The sequence below is a fragment of the Stenella coeruleoalba genome, assembly GCF_951394435.1.
Source record: "Stenella coeruleoalba genome assembly, chromosome: 18".
NCBI classification, from domain to species: Eukaryota; Metazoa; Chordata; class Mammalia; order Artiodactyla; family Delphinidae; genus Stenella; species Stenella coeruleoalba.
Window position 1 is genome coordinate 45876178 of NC_137164.1, and position 20280 is coordinate 45896457.

Consider the following 20280-nt stretch of genomic DNA (forward strand, 5'->3'; position numbering starts at 1 on the left):
TTATTAGTTTGTTACAGTTGCCATCACAAACTACAGACTGGGTGGCTTAAACAACAGACATTTATTTTCTCACAGTTCTGGAGGCTGAAGTCCCAGACCAGGTTCCTGGGCAGCTTGTTTTCTTCTGAAGCCCCTTTCCTTGGGTTGTAGATGGCCGTCTTCTTGATGTGTCCTCACATGGTTTCTTCTGGGTGCATGCACCCCCCGTTGTGTCTCTCTGTGTGTCCAAATTTCCTGTTCTTGTAAGGGTTGTAGTCAACTTGGATTAGTTCTCACCCTAAAGACCTCTTTTTAACTTAATCACCTCTTTAAAGGCCCTACCTCCAAATACGTCACACTCTGAAGTATGGAGGTTAGGGTTTCAACGTACAGATTTGGGGAAACACAATTCACCCCAAAGTTTCCTAACAGAGATCCCAACTGTCACTTAAACCATGTCTAAAAAGATTTTGGCTCTATTGTTGAGGAAGGTATTAAAGTGAATGTTCTTAATGTCACTGAACTGTATAATTTACAATGGTCAAAATGGAAAAATTTATGTTGTGTATATTGTACTACAATAAAAAATGTGGTTAGTGTGAGAAACTAAACTTTTAATTTTAATTAATTTAAGTTTAAAAATATATAGCATGTTTGAAACATGTATGTAAATTTCATAATGTCCACTATGTAAAGTTCTTATTTGAAATATAGAAAAATATAATCTCACGTATTTGAAATGCCAACTTTGTTTTCAAGCCCGGGGAAATGTTATAGCTACATGCTTTCATTACCAGGGAAAAGTACTCCATTTTACCGCCTCAAGACTGATTTGAAATTGTAAATTATAAAGCCTACCTTTAAACAGTCTTCAATCACACATAACAAATAAGCATCTAAATATTTACCAAATACCTATAGAAACACAAGTTGAATTCATAGAAGCGTATTTTAAATCAGAAGTACATGCCGATACCACCAAAATGGTTTTATTTTTGACACTGCCAACGTGCACAACAATGCATTACTTTGGTTTCCTTAAACATTACTTAAGTACGCATTAGAAATATATGTTTACATTTAAGAAATGTAACACATTAAGAAAGCCCTCTATAAACTTAACTCCTTCTCAATATATTTTCCTGCTTTGTTTCACACATAAATAACATAATCTACAAAGTCATAAATAAAACTATTAACTCTTATGACCTAAAAGTATATACAAATTTTGGAACTTGACAAGAATGTCCTTTTTCTGATTGTATATAAATAACAACATGCAGTATTGGCAATGCTTTTTAATTAAATGAATGACTTACAATCAAAACTTTTATTGTCTCCCAACCAGTTCTCCCTATAATAGACCTTCAGTGCACTTGGTAAAGATGTCATGTATTTAAAAAGTCAAAGTGGTCAAAAGACTAGATTTTTAAAATAGAACAGAAGGTTGCCATTAAATATTATTAAGCCTTATTAAAATCACTTTGGTTTGCCTGAAGAACAAAAAATGCTACCGAAGAGTATATGCTTGTACTAACAGTTTTTAAAAAAAATTTTGGCTGCACCCCGCAGCATGTGGGATCTTAGTTCCCTGACCAGAGATCAAACTTGCACCCCCTACATCGGAAGGTGGAGTCTTAACCACTGGACGGGATTTCCAGGGAAGACCCTATACTACCATTTAAATGGAAGCTAACAAAGTCTTAAAAAATCAGATTAAATTTGTATTAGTCTTGGGAAAAATATTCCACTGAGATTCTGTTATAGGAACAGAATCCATGCTATCCTAAGTTTTCTAAAATTTATTTTGAACCATCACTTCAATTAGTTAAAACTTTCAGGGTAAAAATAATGACACATAAAAATGATCTTAGAAAGGCATATTTAGAATTCCTGATACAGAACCCTTGATTATTTGGTTTTTGTTTAATGACTGGAAACCTTTATTCCTTCAGAAAATAATTAACATTATTTGTTGAGTGACACCATCTATTTAGTGATTAACTAGATAACCACTCAAGGTATATTAAGTAAGCACTCAAATTATTTTTATGTAACAAAAGTAAAAAAGACTTTTCATGTTGGAATTGTTTCATTATGCATTATTATTTTTAAGGCCGTGATTTACAGAGTATAAAAATTAGAAAGAAAAATATTTATTTATTAATAAGAATTAATATTCTCTATTAATATTCTCACTAAATTTAAATGATTCAAATGATAAATAATAGTAAACTAAGCACTGTCATTACTTTTAAAATCTAAGTTTCTAAGTTTCATTTTTCAATCAATACAAATATGATCTGCTTCACAATATTAACTGCCAGTCAAACTTTATGTTTTAAAAAACTAAATATTCTTTGTTAAAGAGCAGTTTACAACAAATGTTTTTCCACGCTCTTATAAAAAACAAGATTCTGATATGCATAATGAATCTAAGTCAAAATCCACAACTGGTAGCTGAAATTGTCAACTTCCAGCCTAATACAACATAAATCCACAGTTGTTTTGCATAAACAATTCAAAATTAAAGTTTATAATGGAAATGTCAACAAGTCATAACTACAACATTACTACTGAAGGGTTCCACTATACTTCAACCAGGCACAGCAGATGTGCACATCTGATAGACAGACTGCTTAGAAAATTAAAGCTATCCGAGCTATAAATAAGGAACACATAAATATGAACACAGCAGTGCCAAAGCATTAGAACTGTTAAAAAAAAAAAAGATGTGGTGTAAACACAACTGATAGTTTTCTCCATAAGCCACTTTCACTGATTTATAAAGCTATGGTTTTATAATTCTTTTAAAAAGGACAATGTTTCCACATTGCTACATGCAGTGATTTCATTGTACATTCTTAACTACAATGCCATCTTCAATCCTCTTGCAGAGCTTGACATATCTCACCAGGATTTCTTCAGAAAGTCAGCTTGTCATATTTTCAGCAGCCTAGAACAAGAAAGTATGATTCATTATAATAAAACCATGGAAAAAGAGACACCATGGAAATAAATTTGTCAATACTGCACTGTTATTAACAAACAACTCCTCCCCCACATATACCAAAGAACTTTTATCAGGATAATGCATTGGTTTTCACTTTTTGCAGTACATTCTTTGAACTACCTTTTGAACTGATTGCTAGGCTAACAGTAGCATTCAAATTGCATTACATACAAAAATCTCTTCCTATGCTGCTTCCTTATTCTCTTTCAAACTCCAGCATAGGTGAACAAAAATTCTTATAGTTGTGGAAGATGTATATTAAATAAATCCTCTTCCACTGGAATTTCAGAAATGTACTGATGAAAGGCTATGATACCCTTTATTTTTATCAACAGGGTTATGAGACAACACTAAGCCAGGGAATGTTCCCAGGCTATAGTCCACTGACCCAGTTCTAATCACCATTTTCATCCTTTCTTAAATAGCAGGCTCAGATATTTTTTAGAACTTACTGTAGGTAGAAACTTAAGAGTTAACAACTCTGATGTCAGAGGGTCTGAGTTCAACTCCCAACTCAACCACTTGTAAGTCCTGAGAGAAGTAAGTTAGTCACCATAGCTTCAGGTTCCTTAGCGGTAAACTACTACTAGCTGTAATACACATCCCTGTTGTGATTATAGAGGAAACAATGCAAGGAAAGCCTTTAGTGCACTGTTTGGCAAAAGGAAAAGTACTCATAAATATTAGCTATTCCTATTGTATTATTCAGTTATTCTTCTGTCATATGAAAGCAACAGTCGTGAGTTAAAATACAGAAAATCTGAAGAGTTTTTATAATTATTTAAAATTTTTGATTAAAAAAATCAGAAACCTTACATGTATATCTGACAAAAGGTTTATTTCAAAAATATTTAAAGAAAGACTACCCACAAAGAAAAGGACAGACAACCCAGGAAAATGGGCAAGCTACACGAAAAAATATCTCACAGAAGAAAATGGCCAAAAAACATGTGAAAATGCATTCAATCTCACTGGTACTCAGAGAAATGCCAATAAAATGACAAATTCATAAACACCTACCAGAACAACTAAAATTAAAAAGACTCACAATAATAAGTGTTGGCAAAGATGTGAAGCAAGGGAAATTCATATGCTGCTGGTGGGGATATAAATTCATACAACTACTTTAGTAAAGTTTGACATTACCTCTTCAAGTGGAAGATACACATAAGCTATGATCCAGCAATTTTACTTCTAGATACCCACTCAACAGAAATGCTCACATACATGCAACAGGAGACATGGAGAACTAAGCTAACAGCAGCACATTTGTAATGGCTCCCGACTGGAAGCAACCTAATATCCATTCATAGTAGGAAGGATAAATAAGTTATAGTATATTTGTACAAAGAAACATGGTTATTACAGTGAAAGGGAATGCACTCCAGCTATACTCAACAGAAATGAACCTCATAAACATAATGTCAAACGAAATAACCCAGTAAAAAAAACTGTGCTGGCATTGTTCATAATAGCCAAAAAGTGGGAACAACCCAAATGCCAATCAACTGATGAATGGATAAAATGTGGTATATCCATACAATGGAATATTATTTGACAATAAAAAGAAATAAAGTACTGATACATGCTATGACATGGACGGATCTTGAAAACATTATGCTAAGTGAGAGAAGCCAGAGACAAAAGGTCACAAGTTATATGAAATGTGTGGAATAGACAAAGCCATAGAGACAAAGTGGATTAATGCTTCCTAGGGGCTGAGAGAAAGGGAGAATGGAGAATGACTGCTAATGGGTGTAAGGTTTCTTTTGGGGGTGATTAAAATGTTCTACAATTAACTGTGATGGCTGTACAACTCTGTGAATATACTAAAATCTATATAAATTTTACACTTAAAAAAAGAACTGTGCTGCAAGATTCCATTTATATCAAGTTCAAAAATTTTACAAAATGAAACTGGTGTTTAGAGATCCATGCTTAGTCAGTAAAATTGTTAAAAGAAAGTATCTACCATAAAAATCAGGACAGTAGTTACTGAGTGGGTAGTGGGAAAGAGAGGTTAGTGATGGGGGAGCATAAGGGAACTTTTAGGGTGCTGGCAATGAGAATTGTATAGGTATTCTCTTTACGATAAATTTTTGCTCTGTAAATGTGTCTTGTTTACCTTTTTGTGCCAGATTTAATAATGAAAAAGTTTTAAAAAGCACAAAACCAATGACCCAAATTATTGGAACTTATTGGAGAGTAAGTTAATCTGAGATGGGTAAGCTACAGGTTTTATACGCCTACATCCTCAAAGGAAAGAAGGGTAGAGAGAAGCCATTTTGTCCTTGGACAAGGTTTAAGAGGGACTGACTTGAAGTTTCAGTATTCATGGTGAGTGAGTGCTACATAAACATGGAAATAAAAATCGTGAGATTTTAAAATCATAGTGTGTGCAAGCAAGAGAGGGAACACAATGCTTTTCCTGTTTCCAGTCTCAGCAATTAAAAGGTGGTGAATGTGGGGCTTCCCTGGTGGCGCAGTGGTTGAGAGTCTGCCTGCCGATGCAGGGGACACGGGTTCGTGCCCCGGTCTGGGAAGATCCCACATGCCACAGAGCAGCTGGGCCCATGAGCCATGGCCGCTGAGCCTGCGCGTGCGGAGCCTGTGCTCCGCAACGGGAGAGGCCACAACAGTGAGAGGTCCGCATACCACAAAAAAAAAAAAAAAAAAGTAAAAAAAGGTGGTGAATGTGAATTTGAAAAACAGTGGTCCTCTGGGTCCATGTTGGCAGTCCAGCCCACTGGCCTCAGCAGTTCCTGGCCTCTGAGCCACTCTCCCCTCTTTTTTTTTTTTTGCGGTACACGGGCCTCCATACTTTGGAAATTTCCCCAGCAAACATCCAAGTTATTGCTTACAAGTTTTGTTTTCCTGTCAACAGCAGAACATAATTCAGCCAAGTGCTCTTTATACCGAGGATGGCCTTCCCCTCCAGTGTCCAATAACTAATGTTCCTCATTTCCATCTGAGACCTCACCAGAAGCACCTTTCATGTTCATATTCTAGCAAGATTCTGTTCATAGTGATATATGTATTCTCTGAGATGACTGAAGTTCTTCTCTCTTCTTTCTGAGCTCTCACCAGAATCACCTATAACACCTACAGTCACCTACAACAGTGTCTTCAAGGCAATCTACGCTTTTTCTATCATGCATCTTAAAACGTGCCAATCTCTATCCATTACCCAATTCCAAAGCCACTTCCACATTTTTAGCTATTTCTTACAGTAGCACCCCACTCCCCAGTAGTGAATCTGTATTAGATTTTTAGGGCTGCCATAACAAAGTACCACCAACTGGGTGGCTTAAAACAACAGAAAAGTATTCTCTCATAGTTCTGGAGGCAGAAGTCCAAAATCAAGGTGTCAGCACGGCCATTCTCTCTCTGAAGGCTCCAGCAGAGCACCCTTCCTTGCCTCTTAGCTTCTGGTGGCTGCCAACAACCCTTGGCCTTCTTTGGCTTGTAGACGCCATCACTCCAATCTCTGCCTCTGTTATCACCTGGCATTCTCCCTTGTGTCTGTGTCTTCACATGGTGTGTGCTTTGTATATATGTGTCCAAATTTCCCTTGTCTTTATAAGAACATTGGTCTTTAATCCATTATGATTTCATCTCAATTTGATTATACCTACAGATACACTGTTTCCAAATAAGGTCATAGTCACAGGTGGTGGACTTAAGCATATCTTTTTGGGGGTAGACACTATTACCCACAATACAAGGAGAATTCTAAACACAACTGGAAACTTCTAAGAAAATGCAACATGGTCCAGATAGCAGCAAATTTTGTGATCTGAACATATGCTACAAAGCTCCTGGCCGTCAGAATTTCTCCTGATGATGATAGATGCTAGCTTAATCATGTTTAGAATCTTTCACATAACTTCATCATTAATCATTTTCTAAACAAAAGCATCTTTACTTAGAGAGTTAATATACAAATCTCTACCTTTAATGCTTCAGCGGCCTTGCGAAGTTCCTTAATAACTGATGATAAAGCTTCTGGGTTAATTCCTTGCTCACAGAGTCGTACACATATAGACAGAGTTTCCATATCTAATCCAGTATTCAAAATTCTTGAAATCTCAAGCAGAACTGTAAAAAGACAGAAAATTTTAAAAACAAAATCTTATAATATTTTAAAACATGCACATTAATACTTCTGTTTTTAATTCATGTAATACTGCATAATACCAGAGAACTAGCATAGCATCCCTAGATTTGGAAACTGGCATGTAATATTGTCTTCCCCTTACCTAGCTCTAGAAACTTAAAAATAAATTTACATCCTCCCTCCACAAAACTGCTTTCTACATCTTGGTTTACATTCTACCACTCATTTAATATCTATCTAAAATTCATATATCATAATCAAGATTATTCTGAACATTTGTCCACTTTTTAGTATTCTTTTACAATGTAATTTAATTAGTCATGTTACATTCCATTTTATGGAAACATTATACATTACTTAACCACTCTGCTATTTTGTTAGATGGTCTCATGTTTCCCCCATTAAAATAATATTGTAATAAGTATCTGCACATAGTAACTTAATTTTATCAGAATAAATTCCTAGAAGTGGAACTGCTCAGTCAGTAAAATACCATTTAGATTCTGATTTGAATTGTATGAAAACACATTATTTTGGGATGAATGAACACGTTAATAACATTAAGCCATCCATTAACTTAAGTCTAAGTCCTTCTGAAAACTTTTACAATATTCATGATGTTCATGATACGGGCCATTCCCACTTTTTCATACCTTACATTCATTTTCATCTCTAGTTCAATTTGAGTCTTTTAAAAAACCTTTATCTTCCATTCCTCTACTTAACTTTTTGAACACATGGAGTACCGTTCTAATGTCTTCATCTGCTAATCCTAACATCTGTGTCAACTGTGGGTCTGTTTCAACAGATTAAAATTTCCTCCTCATCATGGGTCATATTCTTCTGTTTTGTACACCTAATAATTTTTGATTGGATGCCGGACATTGTGAATTTTACCTTGGTGGGTGCTGGATATTTCTGTATTTCTATACATATTCTCAAGCTTTGTAATGAGATACGGTTATAAACAGTTTGATCCTTTGGGATCCTCTAAGATTCATTAGTCAGGACCAGAGTCCCATTTAGCATAGGGCTAATTAATACCACACAATGTCTTGTGAATTATGAAGTTTTCCACTCTGGCTGGTAGACACAGGCTCTATTCCCAGTTCTGTGGAGCATAATGTACTGCTCCCTTTAATCCTTTCAAATGGCTCTTTTCCCAGCTTTCTGGGTACTTTCCTTGCACATGTGATCAATGCTATGCTGAATACTTGAGGGAGACCCCTCTGCGGATCTCCAGAATTCTCTCTGGGCGCAGGATCTTTCCTCTCAGGTACTCTGTCCTGAAAACTCTACCTGCCTTGGTCTCCCTGGACCCTAAGCTGCTGCTCAACTCAGGGTGCCCCCTGGCTTCTGCCTGAGTTACTCCCCTCCCCCCACTGCACTGTGGCCTGAAAACTCTGAAGGTAGGAAGCTGGGGCAGCTATCTGGCTCACTTCGTTTGTCTCCTGCCTCTCAGGAATCACTGTCCTTCCTTGCCTGATGTCCAGTGTCTTGAAAACCATTGTTCTGCATGTCTTGCCGGGATTCTGTTGGTTGTTTCAGGTAGGAAGGTAAATCCAGTCCCTGTTACTCTATCTTGGCTGGAAGCTGACAGCCCTTTCCGTTTTCATTTCTTCAGTTTTGATATTCCAACATACTTTGCTTTTCAGTTGTATTCAGGCTGTTATTCATGTTATCTGCTGAATTTATTTCAATAACTCTATTTTAAGATTTCTAATTTCCCCCCATAATCACATGTTCTGGTTTCACAGCTAAACGCTTATTTATAACCACTCCTTATTTTGTGGCTGTTGTTTCTGCCTTTACCTACTGGAGGCTATATGTTTTTATCTTTAGCCATTTTTGAGATTTCTGTTTTCTGCTTCACACAGAAACAAGCAGCAAAAGAGAGTGGTTAAGAGTGTGCTCTCCAGAGGCAGACAACCTGGGTTCATTTTCCACTTTCATTACTTACTAGGCAAGATAACTGCTCTGTGCCTTTCTTTCATTATTCTAGAAAATGGGGATAACGATAGTACTTACTTTATAGGACGGCTGTGAGGATTGAAGGACGCACATATGTTTGGCATATGACAGTGCTCAATAAAAGGGTCAGCTGTTACTACTACTTTCTCTCACTTTCCCCTTTTTTTCATTTTCATGTTAGTTGTTTAGTTTTGTTTTTCATCTACCTTAGGTGCTCTGTGACTTTTGGCGGAAAGCTCATCTTCCACAGCTTTTTCTTGGACATCCTTGGCTGTTCTTGGATGGGTGGTCTCACACTGGCTTCAGCTCTCTGGAAGCATCCTGACTCCAGACCCATAAGACACATGGATGATGCTTCTCAATCCCTGGCCTGGCAGATGGCACAATTTGGGCCCCCGGCTTCACTCAGGCAGGGCAACATCCTTCCCCCGGTTTCATTCCCAACCCCCTGCTATGGTTCCCATCTGCTCCGTTCTTTGGGGGGAACCTCTCTCTTTCTAATCAATGGAGACTTCCTTTTCTCGTTTTTGAACATGGTTATGCTGACCATTGTTATTTCAATGTTATTTCCTGTCATTTTTATATGCTTGGAGCAGAAAGTTGCAGCAAGTGCTCAATCATCATTGATTTTGATAGTGAATGATCAATTTCTTTAATTTTTTGTTTGGATTGTTTTCATAAATGGATTTCCACCTCACTCATGCATATTCTGAGTGGTTAGTGCCAATACTCTAGGACATTACTTATTTTTATTTTGTAGCCAGCCACCTTAACAAATCTAATGAAGCTTCTAACAGTTTTTCTGTTGATTCTCTTTTGTTTGCTACTCAGATAATCATTTGACCTACAAATAACAGTTTCATGTCCTTTTTGTTTGTTTGTTTGCGGTACATGGGCCTCTCACTGTTGTGGCCTCTCCCATTGCGGAGCACAGGCTCCGGATGCGCAGGCTCAGCGGCCATGGCTCACAGGCCCAGCCGCTCCGCGGCATGTGGGATCTTCCCGGACTGGGGCACGAACCTGTGTCCCCTACATCGGCAGGCGGACTCTCAACCACTGCGCCACCAGGGAAGCCCTCATGTTCTTTTTGATAGTCTTTTTTTCCCTATCCTGTGCTATTCGCAAATTTTCATATCAATATTTTAAAAAGGTACTGAAAGCAGGTATTTTCAATTTTATTTAAAATGCACGCAACATTAATGTTAAGGATGGTGCTGGTTTCGTGCAGCTATATTTTATCATGTTAAAAATGTACAGTGTTCTTTGGCTAAGACTTTAAAATCAGAAAAAAAAAATTTGAGTCTTATTGATAACTTTTCATCAAACACTGAAATGACCAGGCAGCTTTTCTCCTCTGACCTTGTGAGGGAATACATTATTATTGACAGACCAGATTCACAGCTGAAGAACACTGAGCTTGGGGAATCCCAACTTTTACAATAAGCCCGCAGCAAGTCTGCTTTTTATCTGGAGGTAGATGTTACTTCATCCCTCATTGCTACTCACTGTCAACACAACCAGAGAAACAGCAGGAGGAGAGAGCAGTCAGGGCCTTGCATTCTCGGCAAACAGAGCTCAGGGCTCATGGAAGATGGCATTCCCTAGAGTGGCACTGCACGACTTCAGAGGCTGGGTTAAAAAGGCAACAGAGCTCTCTCCAGGCTCTTTCTTGAGACACTCCTCCTTGGAACCAGCCTCCAAGTGTGAAGAAACCCACATGTTCCAGACAGCAACCCCTGCTTAGAGCCCAGCTAACAGGAGCATCAACCAGCAGGTATGTGAGTAAGCTCTGAGATGACTCCAGACTCAGCATTGTCTGATGGCAATGCACAAGACACTCTCAGGGAGAACCACCTAGAGCAGCGGTCCTGAACCTAACCTTTCTGGCACCAGGGGCCGGTTTTGTGGAAGACGATTTTTCCACTGGGGGGTGGGGGGATGGTCAGGCGTTAAAGCGAGCGATGGGGAGCAGCAGGTGGAGCTTCACTTGCTCGCCCGCCGCTCCCCTCCTGCTGTGCGGCCCGGTTCCTAACAGGCCACGGACGGGGAGCGGTCCACGGCCCGGGGGTTGGGGACCCCTGATCTAGATGAGCTTGGGCAACACCCAGGACTGTGAGAGAAAAGTAACTGTTGTGGTTTTAGGCCCCCGAGTTTGGGGTGGTTTGTTACAGGGCAACAGACAACTACAACCCACATTCTGACTCTCTTCCAACTGTGTCATCATCTCTCCAGTTCTCTCTCGAATTCTCCTCTCTCTCCAGTTTTCTCCTCACGGTAGACCCTCATCTATAAATGCTATAGTTTTATTTATATTTTTATAAATATTTTATACTTTATTTATATTTTTATTACTCCTGACTTCATGCCTTTGTTCATGCTTTTCTCTTCCCTGCATACAACTCCACGTTGTCTTTCAGGGCCATCTCAGTACTAGTATTTCTTCCGTTAAGCTTTCTTTTAAAAGTCACTTTGATCATTACATCCTAACTTCACATACTGTCTGTCATCAGTCAATAAATATTTCTGTAGTGTCTACTGTATAATTGGTACCTGTATGTATTTTGTGCCTACTATGCTACTGCTAGAAATGTAGTTGTGGACAAAACAGATATGGTCCCAGTTCTCATGGACAGTACAGTCTAAAAGAGCCATACGTTAAAACAACAACTGATTCCAGTTATGACAAGTAAAATGACGGAAAAGGACAGCATACTTCCAAAACAAATTACAAGGCATCTTACTTAGCTGTGAAGGACACAACTTAGGAAAGACTTGTCTGAAGAAGTTACAAGTAAGCTTAGACTTCAAGGATGACTAGAAATCAACCTGACTAATGCAGAGGCAGGAGGATGGGCAAAGACTGGGAGCCAAGAAGACAGACTCTGCACGAGGTCTTACGCTGGGGAGACCTTGGTAAATTCACAGATTGAAAGGCTCATGTGAAGGCTGTGTAATTAAGGGGGCTGAATACGTGTAAAATACAAGATGAGGCAGACATGAAAATCCACTAAGGCCCTACTAAAGGTTTGAGAACTTTGGGAGGCTATTAGAAGACATAAAACAGGAGTGTGACAAGATGAGATTTTCATTTTTTAAAGATTTTGGCTGCAAAACATAGAATGGATCCTGGAAGGGGGTAGAACACGTGTGGAGAGGGAGTCCAGCTAAGTTATTGCAATTATGGAGAAAAGACTGGTGGGTGGCATGGATGGGAGAGTTTAAGACAAGTGGTCAAATCTAAGATAAGTGAAGAATTGAAAAAGATTAGTGAAGAGGCGGAGGAAGGGGAGGTCTCACATGAGCAACGGGATTGATGGTGGAAGCATGGGCTATACGTTTGCTTCACTGACACTGCCCTGTATACCGTGGACTCTCTTCACTCCTTTTGCTAGTTTACTATCTGCTACATAAAGTAGAACAGATGGTCTTCCGTATCCATGGGTTCCACACTGCATTCAAGCAACTGTGGATTGAAAATATTTGGGGAAAAATATTCCAGAAAGTTCCCAAAAGCAAACCTTGAATTTGCCATGAATGTGCAGGCAACTGTTTTCATAGCATTCACATTCATTAGGAATTATAAATAACTGAGAGAGGATTTAAAGTATACAAGAGGATGTATGGAGGTTATATTCAAATATTCTTCCATTTTATATGATGGACTTGAGCATCCACAGACTATGGTATTAGGTGGGTGTGTGGGGTCCTGGAACAAATTCCCCTGAAAATACTGAGGAACAATTGTATTACATCGAAGCCTCTAGCAGGGAAGAGGTACATCTGAGTCACAGTTGCCAAAAAACTTAATTACTAGTAGTAAAAAAATTAGAGGCATAAGGAAAACTCTAGAACTTCAAGAAAATAAGAATTAGTATGAAGCTATCAACAGAGTATCTAAAATTTCAAAATGCTGAAAAGCAAAAGGGGCAATTAAGTACATTGGAGGAGGGAGAAAGGTAATTGAAAGAGCCTGATATTTTAAAAAGAAAATGCAGGAAGAGAATGTTGAGGATCTAAGAGAGAGTGGAGGCCCTTATGCAATAGACCCTATACTAAATCAGGGCCAGGATCAATCAGCTTCCTTTCAGAGTGATCTGTGCAGATAAATAAAGTCCACCGCTCTCCTGTCTAAAGTACCTTTATCAAAATCCTTTCATTTCACAATAAAATTACAAATATTCATAGCCGAATTCTACAACCCCTGCAAATCATCTGACATCAATTAAAATATTAAATCACTTAGCTGGCTCTAATACTGATGGGAGGCAGGTAGAAGAGGATGAGGAGAAATATACCAGATCTTGAAGGAGGGCAGTCAGACCCAAAAAGTTTTGAACACTTCCGATTGGCTCTCACAGATAGATTTGAATACAGGTGAAACCCCACATTAACAGAATTTCAAATAATAATGGTTTTTGAGTAGGTCAGCCCAGTCCCTTGGGCAATTTAAAGTTCTATGTCTGAGAACGAGAGTGGAGGAAGGTGGGTTTATGAAATGACTGCATTTAGGACTTTTTCAGTTCAGTGTATGGTCAATTATTAATAGCACGTGCACTATGTTTCCCACTGTGCCTCAATCGTTACAGGCAGCATGGAAAATATTTTCATTAACTTTGCAATAATTAAACTTCACTTTTTTATGTGAAATGATTGCTTTGGACCCAATTATGGCATGATAGCAGTGATTTTCTGTAAGTCTGGAGTTCCAATGGACACGACAGGATCTAACTGCCACATTTAACAGATGTGAGCCACTGTCAACCTGGGGCCTTTCTTTTTTACCTTCTGGTTTGTGGGCAAACTGCATGTAGAGAAGCAGTGTTCTTTAATTCACATTCTCTCCGTCAATGTTGGTTTAAAAAAAAAAAATCCTGGTCTTTCTTCACTTTTTCATGTTCTTACACTCTCTATAATCTTTATTTTACACAAAGTTCTCTCAGTGAAAATCCTGATGATGTAACCAATACAAATGATCAGTTCTCATTTCTATAACAGGAGTTCCACCAGAGAGAAAATGAGAGTTTTCTATTCAAATGGAATCCCGTGGCCGTATAATTAAGGAACCTATGCACAGCTAACATAAGAAAATTGACTAGAAATCCCGGCATACATGCTCCTTCCTGTTCAGAAACCACACTGGCTTCCAAGCAAAGATAAAAGACAATAATGTTGTACACATATAGTTTCTATGTACCTATATCCACTTACAAAATAAAACTAATAAGCTGTGATACATCTAGAAGGATGGGAAAACAGGCTGAATATGATATTAACAAAATTCTATTTTTCATAAAAAGGGCAAAGCAGATACTTGGTAAGTAAAATATTAGACGCAAAGGCTCTAATAATAAAAATAATTCTTTGAAAAGGCTTTTTTCCAGGGCAGAAAAAGCCAGAAGCTTTATCAGAAGTCCCCATAAGGGGACTTCCCTGGTGGTCCAGTGGTTAAGAATCCGTCTTGCAATGCAGGGAACGCAGGTTTGATCCCTGTTTGGGGAACTAACATCCCACATGCTGCACGGCAACTACTGAGCCTGCGCGCTCTGGAGCCCGTGAACCACAGCTAGAGAAGCCCGGGCGCTGCAACGAAAGACCGGACACAGCCAAAAATAAATTAATTCAAGTCCATAAGGAGGGGCTCTAAAAGGAAGTGGAGCCTACGGTGGAGACAAAGACACGACATGAAGGCTGACGCTGTTTAGTGAGAATTCCATGTTTTGACAGAGATAGAGGCCGATGTGGGTATCCCCTGGAAAGTGCAAACACCAATGTTTACCATCTATCAAACACTCATATAGAGGTGGATGCAAATAAAATGGGGAAAACGAAAGCGTCTGCAAGTGGGATGACGTCTTATACACAAAAATAACACAAGAAGTATCTTTTAATGGTCACCTTCGAGATGTTTTTACCTGGTTATCTTATTTAAATATTTACAACCCTGGGAGGTAGTAAACGTGTTTTACATAATAAAAAGAAGCGAGCTCAAAGACGTTTAAGTAGCTTGTCCAAGTCCACCACCAGGCGTATAAAGTGGCAGGGCCGGCATAAGAGAGGAGAAAGAGAGAGGATAACTCCAAGACGCTTTTTTTCCCCTACTACTTGCGGGTACGCCTTACCCGCGTGCTCCAAGCTCCGAAACGGATAAATACGCCCACAGCCCCCCGGACACCAGCATCACCTGCTCCAAGACGAAACTGGGCAATTTTGATGAAGGGACAATTTGCTCCTCCACCGGCTATTTGAAACGCGTCTGCTTAAGTGCTAGAGACAAAGGCCGTGGCGGTGACCAAACACTCGAGGCCACTGTCCGCAAAGGGACTGCAGTCTGGGGCGCTTTCGAGGCGCCCAGGGCACTGGCTGCGGCGCGGGGTGGAGGGGAGCGCGAGGCCGATACCAAAGGGGGGACGCGGGGACCCTGCGCGGGAGGGGGGCGTGGAATGAGCGCGCTGGAGGAAGGACGCGGGGAGGTGGGCGTACAGCGGGGAGAGGGCGCGGGATGTGCGCGGCGCACGGGGTTTGCCGCGGGAGGGGCGGAGCGCTCGCGGGGCTGACGTGGGTCCGCAACGACATACTCGCGACGAGCTACACAGGAGCGAAGAGACGACTTTCAAAGGATGGGGCCATCAGCCCTGCAGCCCTGGCGGGTCCCTTGGGAGGATCTCCAAAGATGCCGATCTAGGCAAGAGGTGGATCAGAAGTCCTTGTGGGCCCACCCCCGCCCGAGGGCCTGGGCTCTGGGGAACCGAGGCAAGGTAAAGGGGGCGATACGGGAACTCACCGTCCATGGTTTCCCTCACCGCATTCAGATTCGCCGCCGCCGCCCCGGCGCCGCTGCTACTCGCCATGGCGGAGGCCTAGGGGGGGCGAGCGAAGGGCCTGACCCGGAAGTGGAGCGCCTTCCTTTCTCCTGGGCAATCACACTGCGCGTCCCCAGCTCACGCCGGGCAGGCTCCGCCCCTGGCTCGCCTCTCCAGCGCGAGGCTGCGTTGATTTGAATTTGGAGCCTGGTTACTCCGGGAGGAATGCGAAGCGAGGAGTTGTCATTCGAATTTACTACGCGGCCTCGATGCAATTGGCTGGTTCGCGGACAGCGGTGAGACGCGATTGGCCAGTCGCGCGCAAGGCCCGTGCTCTGGTTGGCCTAAGCGCGGAAGCGGGGAGTTAAAGAGTCTGTGCCTGTCGTGGGAGCTGGACTGGCATCTCGGAAGCGCCCTGGAGTCGCTTTGGGGGGCTTCCTATTTGTACACACCACTAGGTATGTTCTTTGTAGTTCCTGGCCTTTCCTCCTGTCTCGAATTGGAGAGCTCACGTAGCCCGGCTCCGGACCGGCCTGCACGCTCGCCTCGGGATGAGTGGAAGCTGCCAGGGAGTAGGTGCGGAAGAGGGGTCGCCAAGAAAGAGTGATCGAGTAAGATTGGGGATGACACCGGCGTGAGTGTCCTCTTCTGTTCTTCACCTGAGGAGGCCAGCTGCAACGTCAGCCTTCCAAGGAGTGGGTTCTTTTTCTCTAGTTGTAGCCCCCCTTGACGGGAAATAATGCAGTCTCTCCTTCTATCCTGGGGGTCTTAGCCTTTCGCTAAGGGTGTTTGAGAAGAGGCAACCCAAAGCGGTTAATTTCCTAGCCCTAATCAGTCATTCTTTGCCGACGGGGGCTAATGTGCAAGAAAGGAACCCGTGCACAGAGAGACCAGAGACTTCCTGGTCTCTTGTTTGCTCGCTATTCATAATTGTTTAGTAACTGCAGTTTGTTAGGGAATTGCTGGGCTATCCGAATTATGTTCAAAGTGTGTAGAGACTTGAGATAATGAATTAAAAACTGTAGGTATAAATTCTTTAGTGGAAAAAGGTTTTGTGCCTATTGGAACATTTAGTTGTCTTGAAGACGGGACCTGAACTCATTCACCTTTGGTGGACTGCAGCTTACAAGCCACTTAACTTCTCTGAACTTGTTAATTCTCCTGCAAAATTATATCACTAATACTTTCCCTCTCTAGCTTTCCAGGTTATTCAGAGGATCACGTTTGTGTAAGCTTATAAAAAAAACCCAGGAGGCTTAGGTTTTGAGTTAATTCTTTTTGTGAAATGTATGTTTGTTGAATACATTTTAGTTGTCAAAATGAATGTCTAGGGAATTTTGTACTTTTATTATACATACTTCTGATTTCTTTTTAGTTTTCTCTCTGTGCTATGGGAGATGTCAGAGAATCAAAAATGCAAATAACACCTGAAACTCCAGGAAGAATTCCTGTTTTAAATCCTTTTGAAAGTCCTGGTGATTACACTAATCTCCACGAACAAACTGTCTCCAGTCCTTCTGTTTTTAAATCGACAAAATTACCAGTAAGTTATTCTTGACTAGTGTTTCCAAACAACTTTAAATGTAATTATCTTTCTTTACAAGACAAGTGGGAAATTTATCATGGAACATACATATCTGGAATGTTCTTTTTAATTGTAATGTTCATTATAATGTAGTGGTTGGGCTAAAAATAACTTAGCCCGATTTTTTTTTAGTTAGCATTTCTTTTTATTTTATTCAATAGATAGCATGTTAGCTTCCTACAGCTGTGAGTGGTGCTAGTTACTATGGTTGATGATATGTGTACTAATCCATGATAAAGAAGAAACTACGTCATCTAATTATTCTCCGGTATTCAACAAACATTATTTGAGTGCTATTTGTCAGGTACAGTTCTTAGCTATAGAGGTTATACCTTGAACAAGTCAGGGTCATAAAACACAAATTCTCAAAGAGCTTATACTCTCATCCAGGGGTCAGCAGACTTTTTCTGTCAAGGGCCAGATAGTAAATATTTCAGGCTTTGCAACTCATCAGGTTGCTGTTACAACTAGTCACCTCTGTCTTGTATTGTAGAAGCGGCCATTGGTAGTATGTAAACAATAAATGTGACTGTGTTCCAATAAAGCTTTATTTATGGACAGTGAAATTTGAATTTCATTTAATTTTCACGTGTCGTAAATTACTAATATTCTTTTGGATTTTTGTCACCCATTCATTATTAGCTTGCAGATTGTTTAAAAAGAAGTCAACCTCTAATGGGATAGACACACTAAACTGGCAACTTCAAGAGAATATGTTATGTGCTATAACACAAGGATGATATGGAAGAGAACGTGCTCTTTAGGAGATTAGGGAAGGCTTCATCTCTTTAGCTTATTTTTACTGTTATTGGCTACAGTGGAGAAGTTCTTTTGAAGTCTGATCTTTTAACTTAGTAAATTATCTAGGAAACTAAACTGGGTGGCTGTTGATGCTAGCTACACATTCATATCAGCATGAAGCTAGTTATGCACTAGAGGAAAGTTTTACAGTGATACACTTTATATTGAGTCATTATCTGACTTCATGATTTTAAATTGAATAGTATTAGTTAGTCTTAATAAAACTAACAGAATGACTGCAACTTAATCCTCAAAGCAAGAATGCATGACATCTTGGGTTTTTAGGCCTGATTTTTCAAAAATATATTCTGAATTTACAGATTAGGATTTGGATAAGTTTTTTGGTTTATTGGGTAGTTGAATATAGAAAAGCAGCACTGCTTACCACTCATAATTATTTTGAGGATCACCTATTTTATGAGCTTTTGCAGGCACTTCTGTAGTTAGGACTTTGTTTAATTTCAGTTCATTCTTGGTGAAAATAAAGACTTGATAACTCTAAGAGATTTTTAGTTTTACTTGATCATGTTGCATCACTGATGAGTGTTAATTGTGCAATTTCTATACCTTTAATACTCTGTGATTTTTCTATTATTATGTAATTTAAACAATCACCCAGAGGGAAGACTTGGATATTTTAAAGAGATACAGTCAAGTCAGTTGATTTAGTGTGATTTGGTTACCATTTGCCATTTAATTTAGTAGTAAAGTCAAATTTTAAAATATGAGCTGTAAGATATTTTTATATTATAACCATTCACACTAATTTTTGAAGCTGACATTTGAAGTCAGCATTTTGATGAACTATTTTAGTATACTTTTACTCATAAGATCGCTTTCTTTTGTTAAGACTCCAGGGGAATTTAGATGGTCTATTGATCAACTAGCCGTAATAAATCCTGTAGAAATAGACCCAGAAGACATTCATCGTCAAGCTTTATACTTAAGTCGTTCTCGGTAAGTTTTCCTTTTTCGCACCTAAGTGTAATAACGTACTTTCAAGTGAAGAGAGATAGGAAATTCCAAGGTTGAATATTTTTATTTGTAAAGAAATCAGGGAGGAAAAATTATGATGCAGATTTATCTTATCTAAATAAACAGTGAGCTCAAAGAACTACATCCAGCAAGACCCCCTTGCTAACAGTTCCAGATCTGGGTAGGAGTCCTTTTCTTTTAGAGACAGTTTCCTCCCTCTGCTACTTATGTGACACCTTTGCTTCCCCAGCACTTGGTAGAAGGAAGGTCATTTTGAAATCTGTATCTTTGTACATGATTATGACTTCTGCCATTGAATTTTTGTTTTGTTTTCCTTTTTGGTGGTATGGGATAGAGTAAAATGCTGTTTTATTACCACCTACATTTAGGGAAGCTGAAAGTCCCTTTACCAAGTTAAGACACATTGAATGGAAGAGTATCCATTATCAACAGAGCTTTGACACTTGGGGATCTGATTTACATTATCAGCCTAGTAGTCAGAGCAGCCCTAACTAATGCTTTTGTTGATGTGTTGTATAGATTTCCAAGTACTAGTGTGTCTTAGACTCCTGTTACTTAATGATGCCTAATGTAGTGAGACCATACACTTCTTTGGGGGAACATGCATACTTTTTGATTACCAACTGCAGTCATCTGTAATTACAAATTACAGATAGCAGTAGTCAGTAATAGTTTGAGGGACTCTTTTGTTGATGTCAGTTTTATAGTTTGATTTTTTTTTATATTTGAAATAATCAAATCCTGATATGATCAGCTTTTAATTTTTGGTACTAAGGTACATGTGTTATCGGTCTAAGATAATGAATAATTCTTTTCCCTTTAACTAGAATTTAATCACACAAAGATGTACACATATTGAGATGCTCTTGCAAATATTTGTCTGGCTTTTGTACCCCTTCCTCTTTTGGCTTGGTAGCTTGATGACCATCCCCTCATAATTAATTAATGCACATCCAAAGTGCTATAGCAAGGGACTAGAATGGGGATAGAGCATGAAAGATTTTAACTTAACACTAGA

At 39.5% G+C, this 20280-nt stretch overlaps 2 protein-coding genes across 4 annotated transcripts in view; one reads left to right on the forward strand and one right to left on the reverse strand.

Annotated features, from left to right (window-relative positions):
- Positions 1–15994, reverse strand: MZT1 (mitotic spindle organizing protein 1). The gene is made up of 3 exons (XM_079902977.1): positions 15862–15994; positions 6945–7090; positions 1–2935 (listed from the first exon to the last, which is right to left on the reverse strand). The coding sequence occupies exons 1-3, from the start codon at positions 15926–15928 to the stop codon at positions 2912–2914; spliced, it is 237 nt and encodes a 78-aa protein (XP_079759103.1). The 5' UTR covers positions 15929–15994; the 3' UTR covers positions 1–2911.
- Positions 14950–20280, forward strand: part of BORA (BORA aurora kinase A activator) — a 26368-nt gene continuing 21037 nt past the window's right edge. The window contains exons 1-3 of one of the 3 annotated variants that reach the window (XM_079902974.1): positions 14950–15835; positions 17256–17423; positions 19117–19223. In XM_079902974.1, the coding sequence (XP_079759100.1) occupies positions 15698–15835; positions 17256–17423; positions 19117–19223 (413 nt within the window). In that variant the 5' untranslated portion in view covers positions 14950–15697. Of the gene's footprint in view, positions 15836–16231; positions 16339–16423; positions 16492–17255; positions 17424–19116; positions 19224–20280 lie in introns of those variants that run through there. The other 2 variants (XM_079902976.1, XM_079902975.1) reach the window with 2 other exon arrangements.

Coding starts and splice junctions, on each gene's coding strand:
- MZT1 (XM_079902977.1), bottom strand. CDS start 15,928: ATGGCGAGTAGCAGCGGCGCCGGGGCGGCGGCGGCGAATCTGAATGCG. Junction 7,091..15,861: donor GGTGAGGGAAACCATGGACG/GTGAGTTCCCGT, acceptor GTCTTTTTACAG/TTCTGCTTGAGATTTCAAGA. Junction 2,936..6,944: donor AGGCCGCTGAAGCATTAAAG/GTAGAGATTTGT, acceptor TTCTTGTTCTAG/GCTGCTGAAAATATGACAAG.